At 36.3% G+C, this 23,267-nt stretch overlaps 1 protein-coding gene and 1 long non-coding RNA gene across 5 annotated transcripts; one reads left to right on the top strand and one right to left on the bottom strand.

Moving 5' to 3' along the window:
• Nucleotides 1–1,886: 1,886 nt before the first annotated feature.
• On the bottom strand, nucleotides 1,887–9,580 carry LOC103927628 (beta-amyrin 28-monooxygenase-like). The gene is made up of 5 exons (XM_048587426.1): nucleotides 8,882–9,580; nucleotides 8,485–8,551; nucleotides 2,803–3,177; nucleotides 2,514–2,698; nucleotides 1,887–2,406 (listed from the first exon to the last, which is right to left on the bottom strand). The coding sequence occupies exons 1-5, from the start codon at nucleotides 9,230–9,232 to the stop codon at nucleotides 2,104–2,106; spliced, it is 1,281 nt and encodes a 426-aa protein (XP_048443383.1). The 5' UTR covers nucleotides 9,233–9,580; the 3' UTR covers nucleotides 1,887–2,103.
• A 528-nt stretch (nucleotides 9,581–10,108) lies between these two features.
• On the top strand, nucleotides 10,109–15,287 carry LOC103927619. 4 transcript variants are annotated; one of them, XR_007259603.1, is made up of 11 exons: nucleotides 10,109–10,244; nucleotides 10,737–10,796; nucleotides 11,162–11,321; nucleotides 11,847–12,103; nucleotides 12,211–12,307; nucleotides 12,760–12,800; nucleotides 12,902–12,983; nucleotides 13,097–13,229; nucleotides 14,238–14,589; nucleotides 14,676–14,800; nucleotides 14,903–15,287. It is a non-coding gene; the product is annotated as an uncharacterized LOC103927619 (long non-coding RNA). The 4 variants fall into 4 exon arrangements; XR_007259602.1 differs by lacking the exon at nucleotides 12,760–12,800 and having other exon boundaries at nucleotides 12,211–12,302; XR_001951369.2 differs by lacking the exon at nucleotides 12,760–12,800.
• The last annotated feature ends 7,980 nt before the right edge of the window (nucleotides 15,288–23,267 follow it).

Raw genomic sequence — 23,267 nt, 5'->3', positions numbered from 1 at the left:
GGTGAACATCGCGCTCTTAAGGGTTGCATGGTTTTTCAAAGGGTTTTCACAAAACTTAATGAGTCTTGTATGTTTATATTTGATTTGAACATCACAGACGGGTTGCATGTCAGATATACGTTTTCGCTTGAACATCATGAGGAAAATATGCATTAGGAAAACCTAACCTTCATAGCATGTATGTGGAAATTAATAAGTAATTAGTAGAATTACATAGGATTGTAACAGTGACGGCGGAACCCTAGGCTTTTACAAATTGATTTTCTTTAAATTGTTCTCTAGTTAATTTCTTTAACTGATTTATTTTAAAATTTGTTGTCATTATATTAAATTCTAAAATAAACAATTTCCAACCTTTGTTTTAAATAATTAATTAAGAGTTGATTTTAAACACAAATTATCCATTCAATCCATATGGAAAACGATCTTGCTTGAGCTGCTATACTACGACAACCTTGTTCTCTTGCAAGTATTTTTAAGTGTTTTTATTTCTATTTTTACAGGTGGTAAAAATCTTATCAATAAGGAACCTAGACTTCAAGAAAATTGAACTAAATTCCATAATTAATTATTAAGTCAATCGAAAAGTACGCTTTTTATTTTGCAACATCGGTAGTCATGAGTTTGCCGAGAAGAAACTGAAACTAAATTCAAATATAGCAAATTTAATCAATAATTCTCAACAAAAAATATAGTAAATTTGATCAACATCCATATAAAGATCAAACAATATCGATCTATATCAAGCATTTATTACACTGATCTCAAGATACGCCTAGAATCAATAAATACATGAAGTTAACCACGATTGATTCAACACATGCTCAGATTTATATGATATGTGAAATATACAGATTCAACGTATGCTGAGATTTCTGAAGTGAAATGCAAAACAACTGTTTTGAAAAACAAAAAATTTATTCAAGAAGCAACAACCATGTGAAAAATGATTTTGAATCAAACGGTGTACTAAAAATTTGATTTCAGTAGCCTTAAAAAGAGAGACGATAAAATTGAAATCAAATCAAGAAACTACAGAGCAAAGGGATCCGAAAATCAAAAAATGTGTTCGACCGAAAACATGTGTTGGGCTTGTTCAGGCCCCAACCCACTGGATTCTAAGGAAACAAGTCTGACGGATTCCTCATCCTAAGTGGGGTTTGTTCTGTTTGTTTAATCAGAAACTAATTACAGCTTATGTTTTTTAAGATTATTAGCTTCATGTCAGGTATCCGCATCGTAGGTGTCAAATATATGAAGACAAATGATCTTTTCACTGTGTAAACTTAATTAGAACCTAAAATGTGTGAAGACAAAATTATATTGATGTTAATTAGTACATATACAAAGTCATGGCAAGAGTGCACATGCCAGTTAATTTATTCTTGAAATAAAACTTATCCCTCTTGATTCTACCCTTTTTTTACTGCACTGCATCTTGAACTCCTACCAACCTCAAATGTTTTTAACATGTACTTCCTACTCCCTAGATCGTTAGTGACAAGCAAAGATGGTTTGCCCTTCTCAACCAAAGCCAAAATTTTTTATTCTCTTGGGTGATTGCTCGAGTTAAGCCTTCTTGACTAGTTTTGAATCTTTCAGTCCTTGGATGATTGATTTCCATGGCCGATTGCATCCTGATGACTTTCTTGGTCCCCAGACATTGAATGAGTTTAGGAGTGAATAAGCTAATCCCGATCCTTTGCGCAAACAAAGAAGACCTAATAAATCGTGAGTCAAATCAAGCATGGCAAAGGTGTCTCTCCTTGCTTATGTTGAATCAAGATTTTCTTTGTCTTCTTTTACCTAAGAACATTATTTGCTGCAGAACCGATAATTTTTGTTCCAGCAGTCGCTTAAGTTAACATACAATTTCTCAATGTATATTAAGTGGTAGAATTTACTTATTTTAAATGTTCATTCACGGCTAATAGAGTTGTACTACTAAGACATGATATATGTCCTTTATTTTTGCAATATTCTAGACACGCATTATAAATATTTAAGTTTGATAACACCATCGGATAACCACCAGGTTCAAAATCTTAACCTGTAAGAAATGGGCCGACCACACATATTAAACTTACAAAAACAGCTTAATAGTTAACAAGCTTTTCTTGGGGTGATTTTTATGGGCAGTCCCTGAGTAGGTACTGGCATGGGATCTCTACTGAAGTTGTTGTCTGCACATAGCTTCCATGTGAACTGAGTTACCATATAATGAATTGCAACAAGGATTTCGATCCGGGCAAACTCATATCCTGGACATTTTCGAGGTCCTCCTCCAAATGGAACAAAGCTGTAAGGTGGAGTTGATGCTTGGTTCTCAAACCTATGCGGATCAAACTTGGATGGCTCCGGAAATATGTTGTCGTCCATATGAGTCATCGGCATAGCCCAGAATATCTGAAAATATTGTATGTAAGGATTTTCATCTAGTCTATATTTTTGGAAGACAGTGAGAGAATGAAAATGCAATAACTAATTAATTTATGCGGGTGAACTGAACTTACTTGCCACCCTTTGGGGATGAGAAATCCATCAAACTCGATGTCTTTCAATGCACTCCGGAAGCCACCAAAGATAGGAGGAGTTATTCTCATCGTTTCCATTACAACTCTCCATGTGTACCTCATCTTGGCAAGGTCTTTCCATGTCAACTCTTCCGAGGATTTGCTTCTAGCTATTTCTTCTTGCTCTATTACTCAAAAATTCAAGGAAAGTTTAAGATCTTGCCTCTAATAATTAATCTAATTAATGCTAGCAGCCAAAAACCCTAAACCTGTTTGGCACTATGCATACCTTGAAGAAGGGTTGCGTGTACAACGGGGTCATTAGCGAGAAGCCGCAATAGAAAAGTAAGTACAACAGATGAAGTGTCATGACCTGCGACCATCACTAACATAATATTGTGCAGGATCTCCTTTTCAGTCATAACCTTTCCATTGTTGTCACTTCGACTGCTAAGCAAGCAAGTGATAAGGTCTTGGAGCGGAGAAGCAATTTTTCGCTCAAGTTCTACCCTCTTTTCCGATATGAGATCCTTGATTATGTCTTGGACCCTCTTGCTTCCCTTGAGGCTCTGGCTGTAACGCGTGAAGGGCAATTTAACCGGGACTGACCACATTCCTTCTATCATTTTTTGGAAACACTCCAAGAGTTCATCTCTGCGAGTTCTGTTGAGATTTAAGCTGTCTTCTAGCTTCTGAGTAATCCTGCAGAAGGTAATCCTGCAGATGAAGTCAAAAGGAAGCCGAAAGGTGTGAAGAAATGAAGACCTTACTAAAATTGGAAGGAGCTTTTTGAATTCAACGGCTAGTTTGTTTCTCTAGTTTTAGAAAGCTTACAGCTGGTTGTTTTTGTTTTAATTGTACTGAGTTTTCTCATCCTCTTCCAAGTGGATGGATGATATCCTTCCAGAACCATTTATGGTCGGAGAGAAGTACTAGGTCCCTAGAAGTAGGATCTGGTTTTAGACCGGCTGAGGACAATGATATAGTCTTTGTAATTGGTCTTTTGAGATTAAGAAAAAATACAGAAAGACTTTTGGCTCTTCAAGTTTTCTCTCTAGCAAAACAAACATAAAAAATTTCCTTCAAACGATTTATTCAAAGTTTGAATCTTTATCAACTAAATAGCAACATGCCTGGTACCATTTCAAACATGGTATCAGAGCCCTTGGTCTGATTTCGAAGAAGGGACGTGATTCTGTGAAGATACAAATCCAGAAAGGGTTAAAGGTGGTACCTTTATAACCATTTGTGCTGTGCTACCTGAGAAGATGGCCGGATCAAGCTCCTCTGGTGGTGATTTACGAACACCACAATTTAATGGATCAAACTACGATTTTTGGTCCGTAAAAATGGAAACCATTCTCATAGCATACGATCTATGGGATGTGGTTGAAGTTGGTCTTGCTGGACAACAAACAACCAGAGAGGAAACCTCTGAGGAAGAAGAAGAAAGCGAGTCAGAGCATATTCCAGTTGAAAGACCAGTTGTTTCAAAGGAGGAAAAGATCAAGAATGCCAAGGCTCTAAGCCTTATTCAAGGAGCAATCACTGATGAACTTTTTCCCAGAATCCGAAATGAGAAAACTGCAAAGGGTGCCTGGGAAATCCTAAGAAGAGAGTTCAGAGGAGATAAAAAGGTAAGAGCTGTGAAATTACAAGCCATTAGAGCTGATTTTGAATATTTAAGGATGAATGATGTTGAATCTCTGGATGACTATTTGGCTCGGTTTTTTGAGATAGTAAACAACTTGAAATCTCTAGGAGAAGATGTAACAGAAAAAAGAATTGTTCAAAAGCTGTTGATGAGTCTAAATAGGAGATACAAGTCCATAGTGTCAATTATTGAAGAAACCAGAGATCTAGACATTATTAGAGTGGAAGAAGTTTTAGCTTCAGTGAAAGTCTATGATAAAAGAGAAGACTTGCACGATGAAAGAGATAAATACACTGGTACTGAGAGGGCCTTCAGTAGTCTCAAAGTTGGAGGAAATGGAAGTAGCACTGGAAATTTCAAAGGGTCTCAGTATAAGGCAAATTCAAAATGGAGTCAATATAAAAAGGGGAAGAACTGGTCTCAGAATGGGAACTGGAACAATACAAATGGTTCGAACTGGAACAACAACTCTGGAGGAACTTGGAACAATAAGTTCAATCCACAGAACAGGCAAGGGAGTAATAGTCAAAGTGGTGTGAAACCTCAGTGTCAAGTCTGTGAGAAATACCATTTTGGTGTGTGCAGATACAAAGGAAAAGCCAAGTGTGGAAGGTGCAATCGATTTGGGCACTTAACTAAAGATTGTGACAGTGGTAAACAAGTTGCAAACTGTGCAAAGGAAGAAGATGCAGTCACAGGAACAATGTTCTATGCATGTCATGCAAGCTCAATTGCAGCAAGCAAGTCTGTGTGGTTTGTTGACAGTGCTTGCAGCAACCATATGACCTCTCAAGAGTCTGCTTTAATAAACATAGACAGATCTGTAACATGCAAAGTGAAAATGGGCACAGGTGACCTTGTACAAGCTACTGCGAAAGGCACTATAGTTGTTGAAACTCAAAATGGGAAAAGATATATAAATGAAGTGTTGTTGGTTCCAGGCTTGGATGAAAACTTACTGAGCGTAGGCCAGATGATGGAGCATGGCTATTATGTCCTGTTTGGAGGCAATATGGCAGTGATCTTTGATGATAGCAAGCTTGATAATGTTGTTGCTAAAGTTGTAATGACTGGAAATAGATGTTTTCCATTGTCTTTGGAATCTGTCAAAACAGTAGCAAGAAGAGCTGCAGTACAAGAAGATTCATGGGTTTGGCATAGAAGATTGGGGCATTTGAACTTTACCAGCCTAAAGAAAATGCAACAAAAACAAATTGTGTTAGGCTTGCCTGATTTCTCAGAGAATGAAGGAGTGTGTGAAAGCTGTGTGTATGGCAAAAGTCACAGAGAACCATTTGAAAATGAGAAATCTTGGAGGGCAAACTATCCACTTGAGTTGGTACATACGGATGTATGTGGTCCAATGCAAAATGAGTCTATTGGAGGGAACAAATATTTCATCACATTCATTGATGACCATTCAAGAATGTGTTGGGTATATTTCCTCAGAAACAAGTCAGATGTGATAAATGTGTTCAAAAAATTCAAAGTTTTTGTTGAACTTCAAAGTGGTTTCAAATTGAAGAAACTAAGAAGTGACAGAGGTGGTGAATACACCTCACATGAATTTCTTGACTACTGCAGTGATCATGGCATGGAGAGACAATTGACTACACCCTACTCACCTCAGCAAAATGGGGTTGCTGAGAGAAGGAATAGAACCATTGGAGAAATGGCAAGATCAATGATGTCTGAGAAGAAAATTCCTGTTAAGTTCTGGGCTGAAGCAGTTGGCACTGCTGTGTATTTGCAAAATAGGTGTTATACCACTACAGTCACAGACAAAACACCATTTGAAGCTTACACAGGAAGAAAACCAGGTGTAAAACATCTGAGAGTGTTTGGAAGCATTTGTTACAGTCACATTCCATCAAATCTTAGACAGAAATTTGATGATAAAGCTAGCAAAGGAATCTTCATGGGTTATGGGAGCTGTGAGAAAGGTTACAGGATTTATAATCTTCAAACAGAGAAGATTATCCTCTCAAGAAGTGTAGTGTTTGATGAGAATAAGACCTGGAATTGGGAAAGCAAGCAAGATGAAACTGTCTTCATGCCTCTCACCATTGGAAAAGAAAACACTGAGATAACAGAAACAGAAGAACCTTCTCATGAAACTCACAGCATTGACTCTCCAAATCCTACTCAATTAATCTCAGATGATGAACATGTCCCTGGAAGCAACATTGCCAGTACAAGTCAAGGCTCAACACCAAGCAATACACCAGTAAAGCTGAGAAGCTTGGAGGACATTTATGCAAGATGTCATATGACCATTATTGAGCCTGAAACCTATCATGAAGCTATTGAAGACAATGCATGGAAGGAAGCCATGAATGCAGAGATTGAAACTATTGAGAAAAATGGAACTTGGGAGCTAGTTGAAAGACCTGCAGACAAGCCTGTCATAGGAGTAAAATGGGTGTACAAAACCAAACTGAATCTAGATGGATCAGTTCAAAAACACAAGGCTAGGCTTGTGGCAAAAGGGTATGCTCAAAAACCTGGTATTGACTACAATGAAACCTTTGCTCCAGTGGCAAGATTAGATACAATTCGAACTTTAATTGCACTTGCAGCTCAGAAGGGTTGGAAGCTGTTCCAATTGGATGTTAAGTCAGCTTTCTTGAATGGAGTACTTGAAGAGGAGGTTTACACTGAACAACCCGAGGGTTTTGAAGTCAAAAATGCTAGTCACAAGGTTTATAAGTTAAAGAAGGCTCTCTATGGTTTGAAGCAGGCCCCTAGAGCCTGGTACAGTGAGATTGACACTTATCTCACAAGCTGCAATTTCAAAAGAAGCATTAGTGAGGCTACCTTATATACTAGAACTGATGATGAAGGAAATATGATCATAGTCTCTATATATGTTGATGATATTGTATACACTGGAGGTAGCAATACATTGCTCAGGGAGTTTAAGAGAGACATGATGCAGAGGTATGAGATGACAGATTTAGGACTCTTACATCATTTCTTGGGAATGGGAGTTCTACAAACTGAAAAAGGGGTGTTCATCCATCAAAGCAAGTATGCAAAGTCTTTGCTTGTAAAGTTTGGCCTAGAGGATTGTAAGTCAGTGACAATTCCTCTACCCACAGGTGAGAAACTGAAGAAGGTTGATGGAAGTGAGTTAACTGATGAAGATTTGTTCAGGAAAATAGTTGGCAGTTTGCTATATTTAACTGCAACTAGGCCTGATATAATGTATGCAGCCAGTTTGCTATCAAGGTTCATGCATGGTCCCACGAAAAAACATATGGGGATAGCTAAAAGAGTTCTCAGATACATTCAAGGTACTCTCAGCTATGGTATTGAATTCACAAGGGACAAGGAGGCTGTTTTGATTGGATTTTGTGACTCAGATTGGGCTGGAAGTGAAGATGACAGTAGGAGCACATCTGGATATGCATTTAGCTTTGGAAGTGGTGTTTTTTCATGGGCCTCAGTCAAGCAAAACACAGTTGCATTGTCAACTGCAGAAGCTGAATATGTCTCAGCAGCTGGAGCAACAGCTCAAGCCATCTGGCTAAGATTTGTGTTGGATGATTTTGGTGAATTGCAAGCTGATGCAACACCATTGTTCTGTGATAACATGTCAGCAATATCAATGGTCAAAAATCCAGTCTTTCATCAGAGAACCAGACACATAAACAGAAAATATCATTTTATTCGAGAAGCATTACAGCAAGGATCCATTGATGTGAAGTATTGCAGAAGTGAAGAGCAGTTGGCAGACATATTTACTAAAGCCTTGCCTAAAGATCGATTCAATTACTTGAGGATGAAGTTAGGAGTGAAGCCAGTAAGCAGCTTAGGAGAGGCTGTTGAGATTTAAGCTGTCTTCTAGCTTCTGAGTAATCCTGCAGAAGGTAATCCTGCAGATGAAGTCAAAAGGAAGCCGAAAGGTGTGAAGAAATGAAGACCTTACTAAAATTGGAAGGAGCTTTTTGAATTCAACGGCTAGTTTGTTTCTCTAGTTTTAGAAAGCTTACAGCTGGTTGTTTTTGTTTTAATTGTACTGAGTTTTCTCATCCTCTTCCAAGTGGATGGATGATATCCTTCCAGAACCATTTATGGTCGGAGAGAAGTACTAGGTCCCTAGAAGTAGGATCTGGTTTTAGACCGGCTGAGGACAATGATATAGTCTTTGTAATTGGTCTTTTGAGATTAAGAAAAAATACAGAAAGACTTTTGGCTCTTCAAGTTTTCTCTCTAGCAAAACAAACATAAAAAATTTCCTTCAAACGATTTATTCAAAGTTTGAATCTTTATCAACTAAATAGCAACATGCCTGGTACCATTTCAAACAAGTTCCCTGTTCAAGCCTAAAAAGTAGGGAGCATATTATGTTGAATGTGAGGTTTTTCATCAGGGGCAAGACCTATCAAACAGAAGAACTTTGTTAGTTAACATTGATCTTCGTTTGCTACCAAATTCGAGTTCATTTTTTATTTTATTCATAATATGACGAGAAAACGGTGCCTAATGCAATAATATTGAAGAAGTTCTAGAGGAAGCAGAGAAAATGGATCAATAAAGTGTGTATTGCCCTCTTTTTTTCTGTCACTGGAATGAAGAAATTATTGGAGAATAAAGGGACATAATTCAACAGGGGAATGCAGAAGTTGAAAAGTAGAGTGCAGAAATCATTTTCCTTCACCGAAAGTTGGTCTTTTGAAATAGTTTTGTTTCAAACACCACTTGGGCTTACAGTTATTTGTTGCTTGCCATGCCAATGCATCTCAAGGTGTCTCCTGATTTCTTGGTCCATCTTTCCCACATACTGCTTGAGTGACTCGGGCTTCAAGAACAACATAAGAGCACTTCTAACGCGCTTGTGATCGTCGCCGCTCAGCTCCAGTATATTCCGGTCACCCAAAAGTAGACGAATAGACTCAACTTGTTGACTGGAAATGGTGCTGTCATCACTGGCGAATATGAACTTGTTCGCAGCAGGTCCATGAATGAAGACCGTTGGTTTGCCAAAGAGACTTAGCTTTGAAACTGGGCCGTACTTTTCGATTCTTTGTTGTAGCCATTTTTCGGCGGTGTTGGCACGCATGGCTCGGAGAAGACCGAGGCTTTGGCCGATTATGGGTAGTCCTAATGAGCCTGGAGGAACCCTTTTTGGTTATCTTTTTCTCCTTGCAAAGAGAAGCAAGATGGGGATGAGGAGAAGGAAAACTGTGAAGAAAAGGGTATTCATGATTTGTGAAATGATTTGTTTGTGGAGTGATGAGGAGGAGGAGTTTAATCGAAGCTAAAACGTGTTTTTGTTGCCCGATCTGGGAGGTAGGATCGATCCACCGGTCGCGTGCCAAATGTTGACCCCTAAGCTGGATTATCTCATACACGCCTATAATTAAGTAAACTATTCCATTAACAACTTGGTAAACAAAATCTCCATGGATTTTTGTTGCTTGCAAAGTATGACTTGTAGTTGTAATATTACCTATATACTAAAACCCGCTGGAGAAATACTGTTCACGAACAGTGTAATGGCTTAAATGCCCATTGATTGATGTCTTCTTTGTTTCCCGTTGTCTTACATGCTTGGTATAATGAACTGACTGAAATACTCCTCATTTTAGCCTTTGCACTGTGCTTTTTGCCCTTTCGTACAGTGATTCATCGGGTTTGCCCATTCTATCCAACTGTCCATCATTTGTGGATTTTTGTAATTTTTTATATTTTTTTTCCGCCACAAACCATGTGCTTAACTATGACAACTTTACTGTTCATTAACAGTAAAATGTCAGATTTTGTTTACTTTCCTTTTTGTTGCCACATCTATGCAGTGAAAAGATGGAAATGTCCCTGCTTTTTGCCTGGTATCTTCTTTATCCTTTTCAGTATTTTTCACCTAGTCCACGTGTGGGTCGTGAGGTTTGGTTTTTAGTTTATACCCACTTTGCTTTTTGTTCAGTTTCCCATACCAAATTCTGCATCTCTATTGTTTTGCAAGTTGTGCGTTTTGCTTTTCTTCTTTCCATTGTCGCATTCGGTCGTCCCCTTTCAAATCTCACTTTGTGTCTTTTTCAGCTCTTCGTTTATTCACTCAACACCGAATCAGTGTAAGGGTTTCAACTTTTGATTTTTCTTTTGTTTTAAACTGAAAAGTTTGATTTTGATAGATTCGAAAGTATACAAAAGTTGAATCTTTATTTGGGTAAATTTTTAAACCCAGTTTCGCTTATGGATTTTCATGGGTGGTTAAATTGAATTTGGAGGTTTTTATGTGGTCTCAGATGGAAACAGTTATAGTCTTATAGAAGAGATGCAGGATATGAACAGGGTGGAATGTTTTCTATTATTATTATTTTTTTAAAATCAATTTGGGGTTTTGTTTGGTTTTGCTAATTATGGGCTGTTGAACCCAGGGTTTTGTCTACATATTGAACAAGAGACAATGAAACTGATATGTTGTTTTTTTTTTGTTTAAAATTGAAGAGCCTTTGCCTTCCATCTGTTTTCTCTTTCTGGAATTTCCTTTCTCAGCGTTTTTCAGGCATATGGTGTATAATTTGTTTTTTATTTATATTTTTGGTTCATGATTGGTTTTGCAGGTTTTGTTTGTATAGAGGAGACGGCAACTTGGCTGGTGCACCGTCTGTTTTCAGTCGAGGGTGAGGTTTAGCTTGTTACGTGGTTAATCTTAAAGTTGTCATCAGTTGTTCGGTCTTTTGGGAGCATCTTTATCTGTTCATTTGTCATGTTTTATTTGGATTAAATTTCTGTGTCTTTTTGAACTTTCATAAGTCATTTAATTTTTCTTAATCAATATTTTGTTTAAGTCTTTACTCCTGCATAGTTATCAAATTTTGATTTAAGTTAGCTTATCTTTCCTTATTTATCTGCATTACTTACACAAGATAGTATTGTTATATAACTGATGTATGAGAAATTAATATTTTTACTTATTTAATCATTTATTTTAAGACTTGGTGAGAACAATTTTTTAACTCATACAAGTTATGTTTGGTTTAAGCAGAGATTTAATGGAAGACACAGAGATAACTCCCATCTCTGAGTTACGGCCGTATATAAAGGCTGAGAAAATCAAATCTCGCGTTTGTAGAATATGGAAATCAACAATTCCCGGAACTACTAAAAAATGCACATCTCTACACTGCATTTTGCTTGATGAGACGGTGAGAAAATATTGGTTTATTATTTTGATGAAGAATTATAACAAGAATGATTGACTAGCCAATTAATATTTTTGTTTATCATTCTTTGTAATATATTCAATAATGAATCTTAACTGTATACAGATAATCATAACACATTGATATATATTGTCATTAATTTTACATCATTATTTAATTGCATATCCTGTAATTTATTTAGATTGCAAGTAAACATACGAATTAAATATTTTTAGGTGAACTTCACACTTGGTTAAACTTTTTTACATTTTTTCTGTTTCTTAATTTTTTAAGTGTTGGTTCAGCTGACTTAATTATTTTCATTCATTGTATGTCTTTATCTCTTGATGTGATTGCATCTCTCCATGTTAACAATTTAATATATGCATATTGAAGAATAATATCTATTTTTTTCCATTTATTATTCTCCTTTTTAACTCTGTTCATTTCCCCCCCCACCACCCCCCCTCCTCTTTTTAACTTTTTTTGTTTTTTGGGTTCATTTTATTTGCATAACCAATTGTAAAGAAACATGCCGGACATTGACTACAAGACTATAGCTTCAAAAATTGAACCTGGGGGTTGCTATGAAATCACAAATTTTCGGACCACTAGAATGAAGAGCCAGTACAACGTAGTGCCGTATGAGACTCAGCTTATATTCAGTGGTAAAACAAATTTCAAAAAGCTCTCAAGTGTGTTTCCGCCTATTCCTCAACACCGGTTTTTCCTACAGGATTACAACACTCTTTATCCCCGCTTGAACAAAGTTGACATTCTTACAGGTGATATTATTATATATGTATCTATATATAGAGATTAAAAACACTGAAGTTTATTTTTGCCAAATTATTTTTCACAACATGCTTATATTTACCTTTTAAATTGCAAGATGTCATTGGTCATCTCACTTCAATACAACATTTAGAGCCAAAACAGATTAATCAAAAGGTAGCATACAAGTGGGATATACACATTCAAAATGTCAGGTTATTCCTTTTTTCTTATCGCTCTCATTATAGATTATCTTCATAATTTGCTTTATATTGAAAAACATCTATATATTTGTTTCTGATATGGTATATCTACCGAAGAGAACAACTCACTGTTACACTATGGGGAGACGTTGCTGAAGAATTTTGTTCTTCATCTGTCCAAGCACTGCCCCTCCCAGTTGTTGTCGTTTTTACAAGCTTAAAAGTGAAGCTTTATATAGGCACCTTAATTACAAGCAATCTTTCGTATCTTTATTTATTATTATTTTTTGACACACAGCTTTGTGTAAATTGTTCAAATTTTTTCTGATGACATGATTTTATCATTTTCACTTCCTGTGACATATCATATATCTTTGTTTTATACTTGATTAATTAATTTTCAAATATCTTAATAAATTAATTGTCAATCACTGTTATTAATTAACTTTCTCTTTTATTTTCAGCTTTTAAAAACTTTGTCCATTTTGATTAAAATCATGGTGCAGTAAGTGATTGTATCATATCATTCTGATACTTGGCATGTGCCCGTAAAACCATTTATCAATATTTTCTTTCAACTTTCTTATCATTTTTTTCAATGCACAGATAAAATTGTGATGAACAGTACTGGTTGCTCACTTTTCTTTTTTGATCCGGACATCCCAGAAGTTAATGCATCCAAGTCGGTGTAAGTATTTCTATAGCTTTTAACAAAATTAAACTGTTTTAACTTTTGTAAAAGCAAAAAAAGTATTAGTTTCATAAAATTATTCAAACAGTTATACATTTTCAATCATACAGGTTTGCAAATTGTAACGAGCCTGTGAAAATATTGGCCCCCTACTCCAGACAAGTAAATGAGGCCGAAATTTTACGCACAGCCAAGATGTTCACAATTGATGAAGTGGCTTTTCTAGATCCTGATTTACACAAGGTATAAAATCTAATTACATGTTTTTAACTCATCTTAAAAACATATGACTGCATTTTTACATTTTTAATAAACATTGTATACGTAATTAGTATTCCTTATACAAAACTATTACAAACTGTTTCGCAGAATGATACGTTTTTCTGTAAAGCGTGTGTCAAGGGTTTTGACACACGTTATCAATGGTGGTATATTGCGTATCCCAACTGTGTAAAACAAATGCATAAAGACTTAACGACTGGACAACTCATCTGCCAAAGCATCCAAACCAAATTCCAACTCCTTGGTAATGTTTAACATGCATTCCTCAAACTTTGTCATAAATTGCTTTGAATATTTGTTATCCTTGTATTTTTTTTTCATTCTTTATATAATCTAACATTTACCAAATCTGTGTTTTTCACATTTTTTCTCATGCACATGGTTTGAATACATTTATCTAGAATGAAATTAGGTCAGATATCCTCACCCTCATTGATTATTTTTCTCGCTGTTTTTTTGCAGCTGTTATCCAAAACTTTGTTAGAGTTATACTTTGCTTAAATTTTGTGATCTTAAACAAAAAATTCTAACCTTTCCTGCTTTCACATTATTTAAACAACTTTCAAATACTATGTGTTAAACAATTAAATCATTGTTCAAAACATACTCATTGCAGCACAGATTTACCCTTTTTGTACAAAATTGGTATACCTTTTGCACTTTTGACCATGTTATCTTCATTACTTAAAGACTAAAATATGCTTCTTTTCGTTTACACTTGGTCAAATCGTTCCAGTATTGGTTATGATTGGTCTTCACGTATACTCTGCTTTTCTCACACTTTAATATGGCTATCATGAATCCAAACTATTAATAAACTTGATAACCATGCATTTCGTTGTAGATTTAAGTTTAAAAACAAACACTGCTCTTTCTGGTTTTAACAATGTTTTCTTCTATTTTGTTTTTATTTGTATAAGTTGAATTCGAGATTATTTTCCCTCATGCAGTTTCGTTTTTTCAATCTAGGTATAAAGTCAATTTGGTTCTTGAGGATCACACCAATGAAATCAATGCTCTCATAACTGGAAAATCTGGTGAAAAGCTTTTTGGTGTGCCATGTAAAGACTTAGTACTGAATCAAAGATTAGTTGAGCAACAACAGTTACCAAATGAGTTTCTAAGGCTGATCGGGCAAAAAAGAAATTTTCATCTGCGAGGATACCTCCATTGAGCCAATCACTCCACGACCGTTGTCCAGAGAAATTAGTCTCTTCAACCACCATGTCATCCTCTGCTTCAATGCCTGAAACAAGTGGATCATCATATAAACGAAAGCGAGAATCCATCAGGAAAGCTCTTTTACCGCTGGTGAACACAGGTTTCTTTCGTATATCTCTTTCTAATTACCAATTTTAAATCATTATGTAACCATCTATTCTAACACTCAATTCCTATTTAAAACAGTGAACTAGAAGAAATATCAGAGGTTGATCCAGAAGAATTTGATGAGGTTCCTATCAAATCATTGGAAAAAAAAAATCGTCTCCGACTGATACAAAAACTGCCACCACCCGCCAAAAAAATACTAGGTAAATATACTCTTTAACTTTCTCCTTTCTCTCAGTCTAAATTTATTGAAAACCAAATTGAACAGTTATTTAAATATATTTGGTTTTCTTTTCTGCCACTAGGTTGTTTTGACAGTGTAGAACCAAAACATCATCTGCTGCCCTCAAAAATATACAGCATGGTTCATCAGCATATGTAAAAATCTATTCCGGATGTTTTATGGCATGTAAATAACACTTTTTACTCAAGCTTATCAATATTTTTGCATGTTCATACACCAGCACTTCTTAATATTTTGTACATCATTGCTGGTTCTGGTTAAAAACAACTACCAGTCTATGCTAGATGACTGTAATATTTTTGCATGTAATATTTTTGTACATCATTGCTGGTTAAAAACAGCATTTTGTAATTTTTTGTATCGAAGTGCTGGTTTCAGTAGAATGATAGCCATAACTACTAAACTATGAAAAATGGATGTAATGGAGTTTTCCATATTTAACTGTATCTCTATAGTGTTTCTAATATTTCTGTTTTAAAACCCGCTGCAACGCGCGGGCATAATATCTAGTGATATACTATTAAGTAGTAGTTAAATCGGTGTGGACATGTTCGGTTTGAAAATTCATCACACGTGAGGGGATGTGTTGAGAGTTGAATCACACTTCAGGGAAATGAGGAACTTGTATGTGTTATAAGTAATTGGCTACTCTTCATATTACCAATTAATTTTTAGGTGGAACCACAACTTTCTTTATGGTATCAGAGCAAGTTGTCTCACGTGTGAACTGTGAAGTCAATGGTCACTTGCGCGCGCTCCACATTATCCCCTTCTATTGTCTACATGTTAGGCTTGAAAATTCGTCTTACGTGAGGGACGTGTTAAGAATGATTTTCACGTTGATGGGAGAATGGACCTTACACAAATTTGTAAGTAAATTAAGCTATTTCTCTTATTTTCAATCAATTTTATGTGAAATATCAACTTTTTTCAATGCATTATATGCGAGGCTTTGTTTGTGTAGGTGAGTATAGAGACTAGAGAGTACTGAAGAGTGGGAGTTTTGTTGGCTTCTGAGAGGGCATCTCATATGCCCGCAAGTCAAATATTCCGAAACCACATCTGGGGAACCAAAAACCTACCTAACAAACGTTGCTTGAAAGAATCATTAGTTTAAAAAATTATGCAATTATTAATCACTTAATCTTATATTGCAATAATATTTCTGTGAAAGATTGCCAATATCTATATCTATATTTTATTATTATAAAAACTCTCTTTGTCAACCTTTTGAGAAAATGACAGTCATATCATTATTTTTTCTATTTTACCTTCATTTTGTATACACAATGTTTGCATAAGGAGGACAAAACAGTAATTATATACCTTTTGAGAAAATAACAATCATATTCCTATTTTTCCTATTTTACCCTATATTAAGAAAAAAATATGCCCTTATTAAGAGAAACCATCTCATCATCATTGTCCCATACTTATTTTTTAAAAAATTTTTACAAACTAATCACACTCCTTGATAAAAAAACAAAAATAAAATGAAATTGTTCACACATACAGAGTGTGTCATCTTCTAGTTATTTATAATATAAAAGATAGGAATGAGGATCTTTCTGGATTATCTTTGTGAGGATCTCGGTGATCCTTTAATCATGTCCATTCATCATACATCGTATCGTTAGAAATCAATTTAATTTTTTTTATTTAAAATTGAACACAAAATGTACCTGACGAAAATTGGTCGCACGATGTACGATGTACGGATATGATTAAGGGATCCCGTGAATCCTTTAATTGTGTTTGTACATTGTGTGATCAGAAATCATTTTAAAATTTTTATTTAAAATTGAACACAAAAAGTACTTGACGAAAATTAGCAGCATGATGTACTATGAAAGGACACGATTAAAGAATTCCTAAGATCCTCGCAAAAAGGATCTGGAGAGGATCCACATTCAAAAGATAAGGCACTGCGTGTGTTGTGAGAATCTGTACTTTTAGAATTATTTATGGGAAATTTTATTTAAACCCATATAATCTCTCTTTACACCCAACTTAAATTTTAAATGTGAATTGTCTTTTTTACCTTATTGCATAATTACCATCAAGTACATGATTAAATTAACAATAAAACTAAAATTTATCAATAAACCCACACCCATCACCTAGGCACATGGGTTTGATTCACACTCTATGTTCTGAGAAATATTTACCACCCAAAAAGAGTAAAAAACATAGTTTTGTCTACAGAAGGTCCTTGAGAAGGGGTGGATGTATCGAACTCTAAGATGCTAAGGGTATTCATGATGGCTAAACCCTAAGACGCTCTCATAGATAAGGGTATTGTCCGCACCGCTCTTCCACCAACACACCCAACAAACCTGGAATTGTCGTGGGCCCATGTATCAAGACCAAAAGAACATTTGAAGAACTGAAGGAGACCTTTTTTTTTATGTTATTCAATGCAAGCTGGTTACCAGCAACATGCAGATAACTTTAGTTCGATCTCAACAGCCTAGCTGTTACGAACTCTACCCTCATTACCCATAAAACTTTTTTTTTTTTTTGGGTGGTGAAACGATAACAAATTCAATGCAGTTAAGAATTAACTTAAACCAATATCTCTCTTCCGAAGCTCAGATTCATAGGAGCGTTGGACAAACTTGTGATACATTTGGTCAATCCAGTTAATGCTAGTTTATCTGCAAAAGCACTATATTTTTTAGTTGGAAAGCCACAACACATGATGCAAGATTTAAAGCCCTCATGGCAGCTGTGGTGGCACCACGGCAAAGATCTTCTCGATCAATCTTATGATTACACAAAGTTCTTGATGTTTACTTAAGAATCATATTTGACATGCACCAACCCCGATATCTCCGCATACCAGGTAGGCACGCGCTGGCAGACACCTGAGGGTGACGAAGCCATTTTAAACATGCATAGAAATAGAATATATGCAATTAGAACGATTATACCAAAGCAGGAACGTGTTCAGAGCATACATCTAAATAAGAATAATATCAAAGAATGACTATAGAAAGATACAAACTAGGAAAAGATACTTATACTGAGAATACTCGAGGATAACTATGCCAAAATGCCTTGACGCCAGGATCATATGCCTCGATCCTAACCCCTAAGGGGGCACAAAAAAAACCAAAGTGTGAGTGGATCAAAGTTTATAATAATAATACTAATAATAGGAAAACATTTTATTTTTGAACATAATAACCCCTGTTTTGAAAACACATATATAATACTATGTATAGGTTTTATGAAAAACCCTAGCATGCCATGTAGAACATTCGTGAAACATGTATGTAAAACTAGTGCTCAGAAATGGTAATAACGCCCGAAGGCCAATCCATAAACCTCATCAGTGAGGTTCTCAATATCATAGTCGCCTGAAGGCAAATTCGTAAATCTCATCAGTGAGGTACTCAACTAGGGGTATCATAGTCGCCTGAGAGCAACTCCACCCCTAAAGACTTTGCGCCAGCACCCAGCCCATTTATTCACTTCAGTGAACAGTAATATACCCTAATGAACAGTAATAGGCCAAAGCATCTCCATCCCTAAAAAAATGTGCTGGCACAAACTATCTCCACCCCTACAAAATGCGCTGGCACCCAGTCCATTTAAAATATTAATAATTTTTTTATAAAATAATAAATTAAAAAATAGTTTTAATTTCGGATAGAATTTTTAACCAATCTCGTCACGCCACGTGTCATTATCCGAACGTACTATTTTGTGAATAAATTTCCGCTAAGATTTTCAACCAATCCCGACAAGCCACGTGTCACTTCCTGTTTACAATAATTTAGGCAAGATTTCGATAAGATTTTCAACTAATTTTGTCACGCCACGTGTCATTATCCGAACGTACTATTTTGTAGATAGATTTATGATAAGATTTTCAACCAATCCCGACACGCTACGTGTCACTTCCTGTTTACAATAATTTAGCCAAGATTTCGATAAGATTTTCAACCAATCACGTAGTGCCACGTGGCATTGTCCAAACCTCATCTTTTTTTTTTTTTTTTGGTCCATAAAAACCCTACATCCTTACATCCATCCTTACACTAAACTCAATCTTTTTTTTTAGCTCAGAATCCTTCTTTATCGTTTTCAAATCTTGAGTTCTTACAATGTCTTCTTCAAGGAGAATGTATAAACAGTTGCAAGAGCAGCAAAAAAGGTTGTTAGCATAACAGGAAGAATTGGTCAATCTTGACGAAGGTGGAGGTGGAGATGAGGCCTTCGCAATGGAGGAGGATGAGGATGATCACCATAGAAGGCGGAGAGCCTCACATTTCCGCCGTATCATGAAAGCTATGGGTCAGATAACCAAACCCAGATGTGTGGCAAACATTAATAGAAGAAGGGAAAGACGAGGTAAAGATCTCTTGGAAGATCCCAACAGCGTTTTCCCTGATCATGTTTTTAGACGTCGTTTTAGAATGCAACGAAGTTTGTTCAATAGAATCATGAGTGCTGTTTGCAACCATGATCCATACTTTGTGCAAAAAGAGGATGCTTTTCACGTTCTAGGTCTTTTTCCTGAGCAAAAAATTACGGTTGTCTTGCGAATACTTGCATATAGAGTATTTGCATATCAAGTGGATGAGATTGCAAGGATGGGAAAAACAACTGTTCTGGAGTCCCTGATGCGGTTTTGCTCTGCAATTGAAGCCCTCTTCACTAATGAGTATATTCAGAAACCCACGCTAAGGGACATACGAAGGCTTCTGAGGAAGGGTGAGATGCGAGGCTTCCCTGGCATGATTGGAAGCATCGACTGCAAGCACTGGACTTGGAAAAACTATCCAAGTGCGTGGCAAGGAGCTTATGGCAACAGAAAAGGAGCCAAAAATATCATTTTGGAAGTGGTTGCTTCATTTGATACATGGATTTGGCATGCTTTTTTTGGTGTTCGAGGAGCTCAGAATGACCTCAATGTCTTTGCCCAATCTCCAGTGTTTGACGAACTGTTACAAGGAAATGGGCTGAGATGCACATATTGGGTTAATGGTAATAAATACGAGGGACCATACTACCTTGCAGATGGTATTTACCCAAAGTGGTCAACATTTGTCAAAACAGTGCCACATCCACAGAGTGAAAAAGAAAAACACTTCGCAAAGTGTCAAGAGGGGTGTAGGAAGGATGTCGAGCGTTGTTTTGGTATCCTGTAAACTCGTTGGGCGATTGTCAGGGCTGCAACTAGAATGTTTGATGTCGAGGCTCTTCGATCCATCATGATGACGTGTATTATTCTCCACAATATGATTGTTGAAGACGAGTATGATTATGATGTCGTCGATGAATACGAGCCAGATTCGATGAACAACTCAAGAACACAAATCTACTATGCTCATGCCCGGATCGAAGATCCCGTGCAACACGAGCCGTTGGAACGAGATGGATGTTACAATGAATTGATCATTCAGCGGTACACTTCATTGCAAGAGCCATACTGGCACGTAACCCGCAAGAATGACTTGATTGGCCACCAGTGGGGATTGCACAAAGGCGAAGATAATTAAAATAAGGCTTGTGGTTGAAGAATAAAGTGTATTGTTTTTTAAGTAATCTTATTTAGTGTGTTTTTTTTTAAGTTTATATGGTGAGGTTATGTAATTTTATTTGGTGTTTTTTTTTAAAAGTTTATTTGGTGAGTTTATGTAATCTTATTTGATGTGTTTAAATAAAGTACAAAAAATAAATAAGAAATTAAATAAAGTTCTAAAAATAATAACAAATTACATAACAAATTAAATAAAGTACTACAAATAAATATGAAATTATACAAAGTCTATGGAGTTAGGATATGTGGTGCTAGGATCTTCTTTGCTAGGATTTCTGTAGCTAGAACCCCCTCGACTTGTTTTGGCATCTATTGCACGCTTTCTTCGCACGACATCTCTTTTTCCGATGTCTAAAAATATTTTGAATTCGGAGACAGTCCTATTAGGGACTTGTTCATAATGTCACGATCTGCTAGAGCCATCCTTTCTTGTCTAAGCATCTCATTCTCTCGATGAAGTGCTTCTCTAATTATCTCATTCTCTCGATTAACTATTTCTCTTTGTCCCTCAGCTGCCGCATCATGAGCCTCAGTAGCTGCTATTATTGCTACCATAGCAGTAGCTTTTTCCTCATCTCTAGCCTTTTCCCACGCCATGTTCAATTCACCTTGGTGAGCAAGTTCCTTCATATATTTAGTGTAGTCATTTTTGGAAGAACTACCTTTTTACCTTGAGGCTTGAGGGACTGACGAGTTGATTGGGTCTTCAACACTTCTTCAGGCGTCCCTTCCGTGTCTTCAAATGTGTTGGCTTCTTGTTCGGTCGTGTCTGCTTCTGGTGAACTGTGTAGACCCATACCGTGCATGACAACTTATGGACCGGTTGCCACAATTTTGTATCTAGGGCAATCTTTGACAATTTGCCAACATTCCCATTTGTTGAATGATTTGTTATGGTTCTTTGCATTGTAGAATGCTTGTGCTTGTAGTGTCTATAAAAATGTGGGATAAGATAGTATTAAAAAATACGGGTGTAACACAAATAAATAAATTAAAATATTGATGCGCGTGGAATGCATATAAATTACATAAATACATAAAATTGCATAAGAAATTACATAAGAAATTAAATAAATTAAAATATTGATGTGGGTGGAATGCATATAAATAAATAAAAATATTGTTACCTGATTCGCTAAACTTGTCCCACTACGCAAATTACCGGAAGCATGAAAGATGACATTTTTCCAAGTAAAGTATGCGTTGAGTTTTTTCCAACGACCTTGAAGACCTTGACTAGATCTGGCATCTTTTCCATGTACATCGCAAAACGCTTTTGTAATTTTACTCCACATTTCTCGCTTATCCATCTCATTAACCGTAATCGGGTCATGAGTAGTGTGAACCTAACATTCACACAACGTAACACCTTCAATGAGCTTTGACGAAGTCATTTTTTCTCTCAAAGTGTACAAAATATTCAAATGTTGAAACTGTAGAAAATATTGAAATGTGGTGTAAGGTGGAAGATGAGGGTTAGGTATTTATAGAAAAACAAAATTAATTTTTTAAAATTTTTCTGTATTTAAAAAAAAATTCATAATTTTTAATAAATTTTAATGTTGTTAATTAATCTGGACCGTTGGATTTGAAAAATATTCAAATCCAACAGCCAACGAGCTGCCACGTGGCCAACGGTCAAAATTCTGACCGTTGGGCCTTTTTTTTGTTTTATTTTTATTTTTGGTGAAAAAAACGTGGACCGTTGATCTATGATCAGACGGTCCATTTTAAAAGTCAAATTTAAATTTTTTTTACCGTTGCAAATCCAACGGTCTACAAAAACTAGCCGTTGGAAATCCAACGACACTGAGGAGGGCCACGTAGCCCTAATTCGAGTGAACACAAGTGGGTTGACAAGCAGGCCCCACCGCCTGCACCCTTGTCTTCTACTCGCGCCCAGTTGCAAGTGTGTTGTACGCGCCAGCCAAATAAGCCGGCCTCTGAGTCTGTCCGAAATGGGCTGGTCTGTTGCCTGGCTTGGGCTGGGTGCCAGGCTGTTTTGCGGGCTGGAGCACTTTGACAGGGTGTTGGCCTCACTTTTGGACAGGGTGCTAGGCTATTCCACTTCCGGTGGAACTGTTCTAAAGGCAGCACCTGTCTATCACTTGAAGGTGAAGCTAAATAACCTGTCCATCACCTGATGGTAAAGCTATATAAAATAACACAACGACACTAGCTGTGGCTAGTGGAGCTATCCGACACTGCTTTCGGCAGTGAAGCTGGGGGTATATCATATATCTATCTCAATCCTCCACATCAATTGCGTCCTATGGCCATAGACATCTATACCCGTGGTGTGCGGATATGCCGTATGATAACCCACTAGATAAGTACCAAAAACATATCTCAAAACTTGTAACAAACATCGAAGCTCAAAAGTTCAAACCTCGTCTCATAAATCTATGACAAATCATATTCATAAATCCATAATAAACATATACGTGAATCCATAGAACTTCATAAATGAAATCCAAAGATTCATAACCTTTAGCAAAAATGTAATCTTGATAAATCATGAATATTTCATAAATCATTGTTATAGAAATCTGTAAAGCATATTATAAAACATATAATCATGAAATATGAATGCTTGCTAGGCTAATATTTTATAAAAATATATAAGTTAAGAAGGGGTCCACTCACAAGTTTTCCATTGCCCGAAAGCCACTTGAACTATCGAGATGTGTTCACTTCCACCGATGCACCTAAACAAAATTAAAAGCAGTTTAATAAAACTCTACGAAAACGTTGGAATTTAGAAAAATGGATGGTGGATTTGGATTCAACATGTTAAGAAACCTAAGGAGGGACCTCGGGTTTTACCCCCACACGTCGCCGTACGTGGCGGTCGGCCACCCAAACTCACCAGCAA

The sequence above is a fragment of a genome, unplaced genomic scaffold (genome assembly GCF_019419815.1).
Source record: "Pyrus x bretschneideri cultivar Hongxiangsu unplaced genomic scaffold, Pyrus_bretschneideri_v1 Contig267, whole genome shotgun sequence".
Taxonomy (NCBI): domain Eukaryota; kingdom Viridiplantae; phylum Streptophyta; class Magnoliopsida; order Rosales; family Rosaceae; genus Pyrus; species Pyrus x bretschneideri.
The sequence above is the reverse complement of the archived record's forward strand: the minus strand, read 5'-3'. Positions and strand labels throughout refer to the sequence as shown.

Bases quoted from the DNA above. Each gene is read 5' to 3' on its own strand.
- LOC103927628 (XM_048587426.1), bottom strand. From the start codon at position 9,232: ATGCGTGCCAACACCGCCGAAAAATGGCTACAACAAAGAATCGAAAAG. The intron at 3,178-8,484 runs GAACTTGTTTGA...TAAATCTCAACA, and splicing joins ACTTTTTAGGCTTGAACAGG to GAACTCGCAGAGATGAACTC. The intron at 2,407-2,513 runs GTAAGTTCAGTT...CAATATTTTCAG, and splicing joins TCATCCCCAAAGGGTGGCAA to ATATTCTGGGCTATGCCGAT.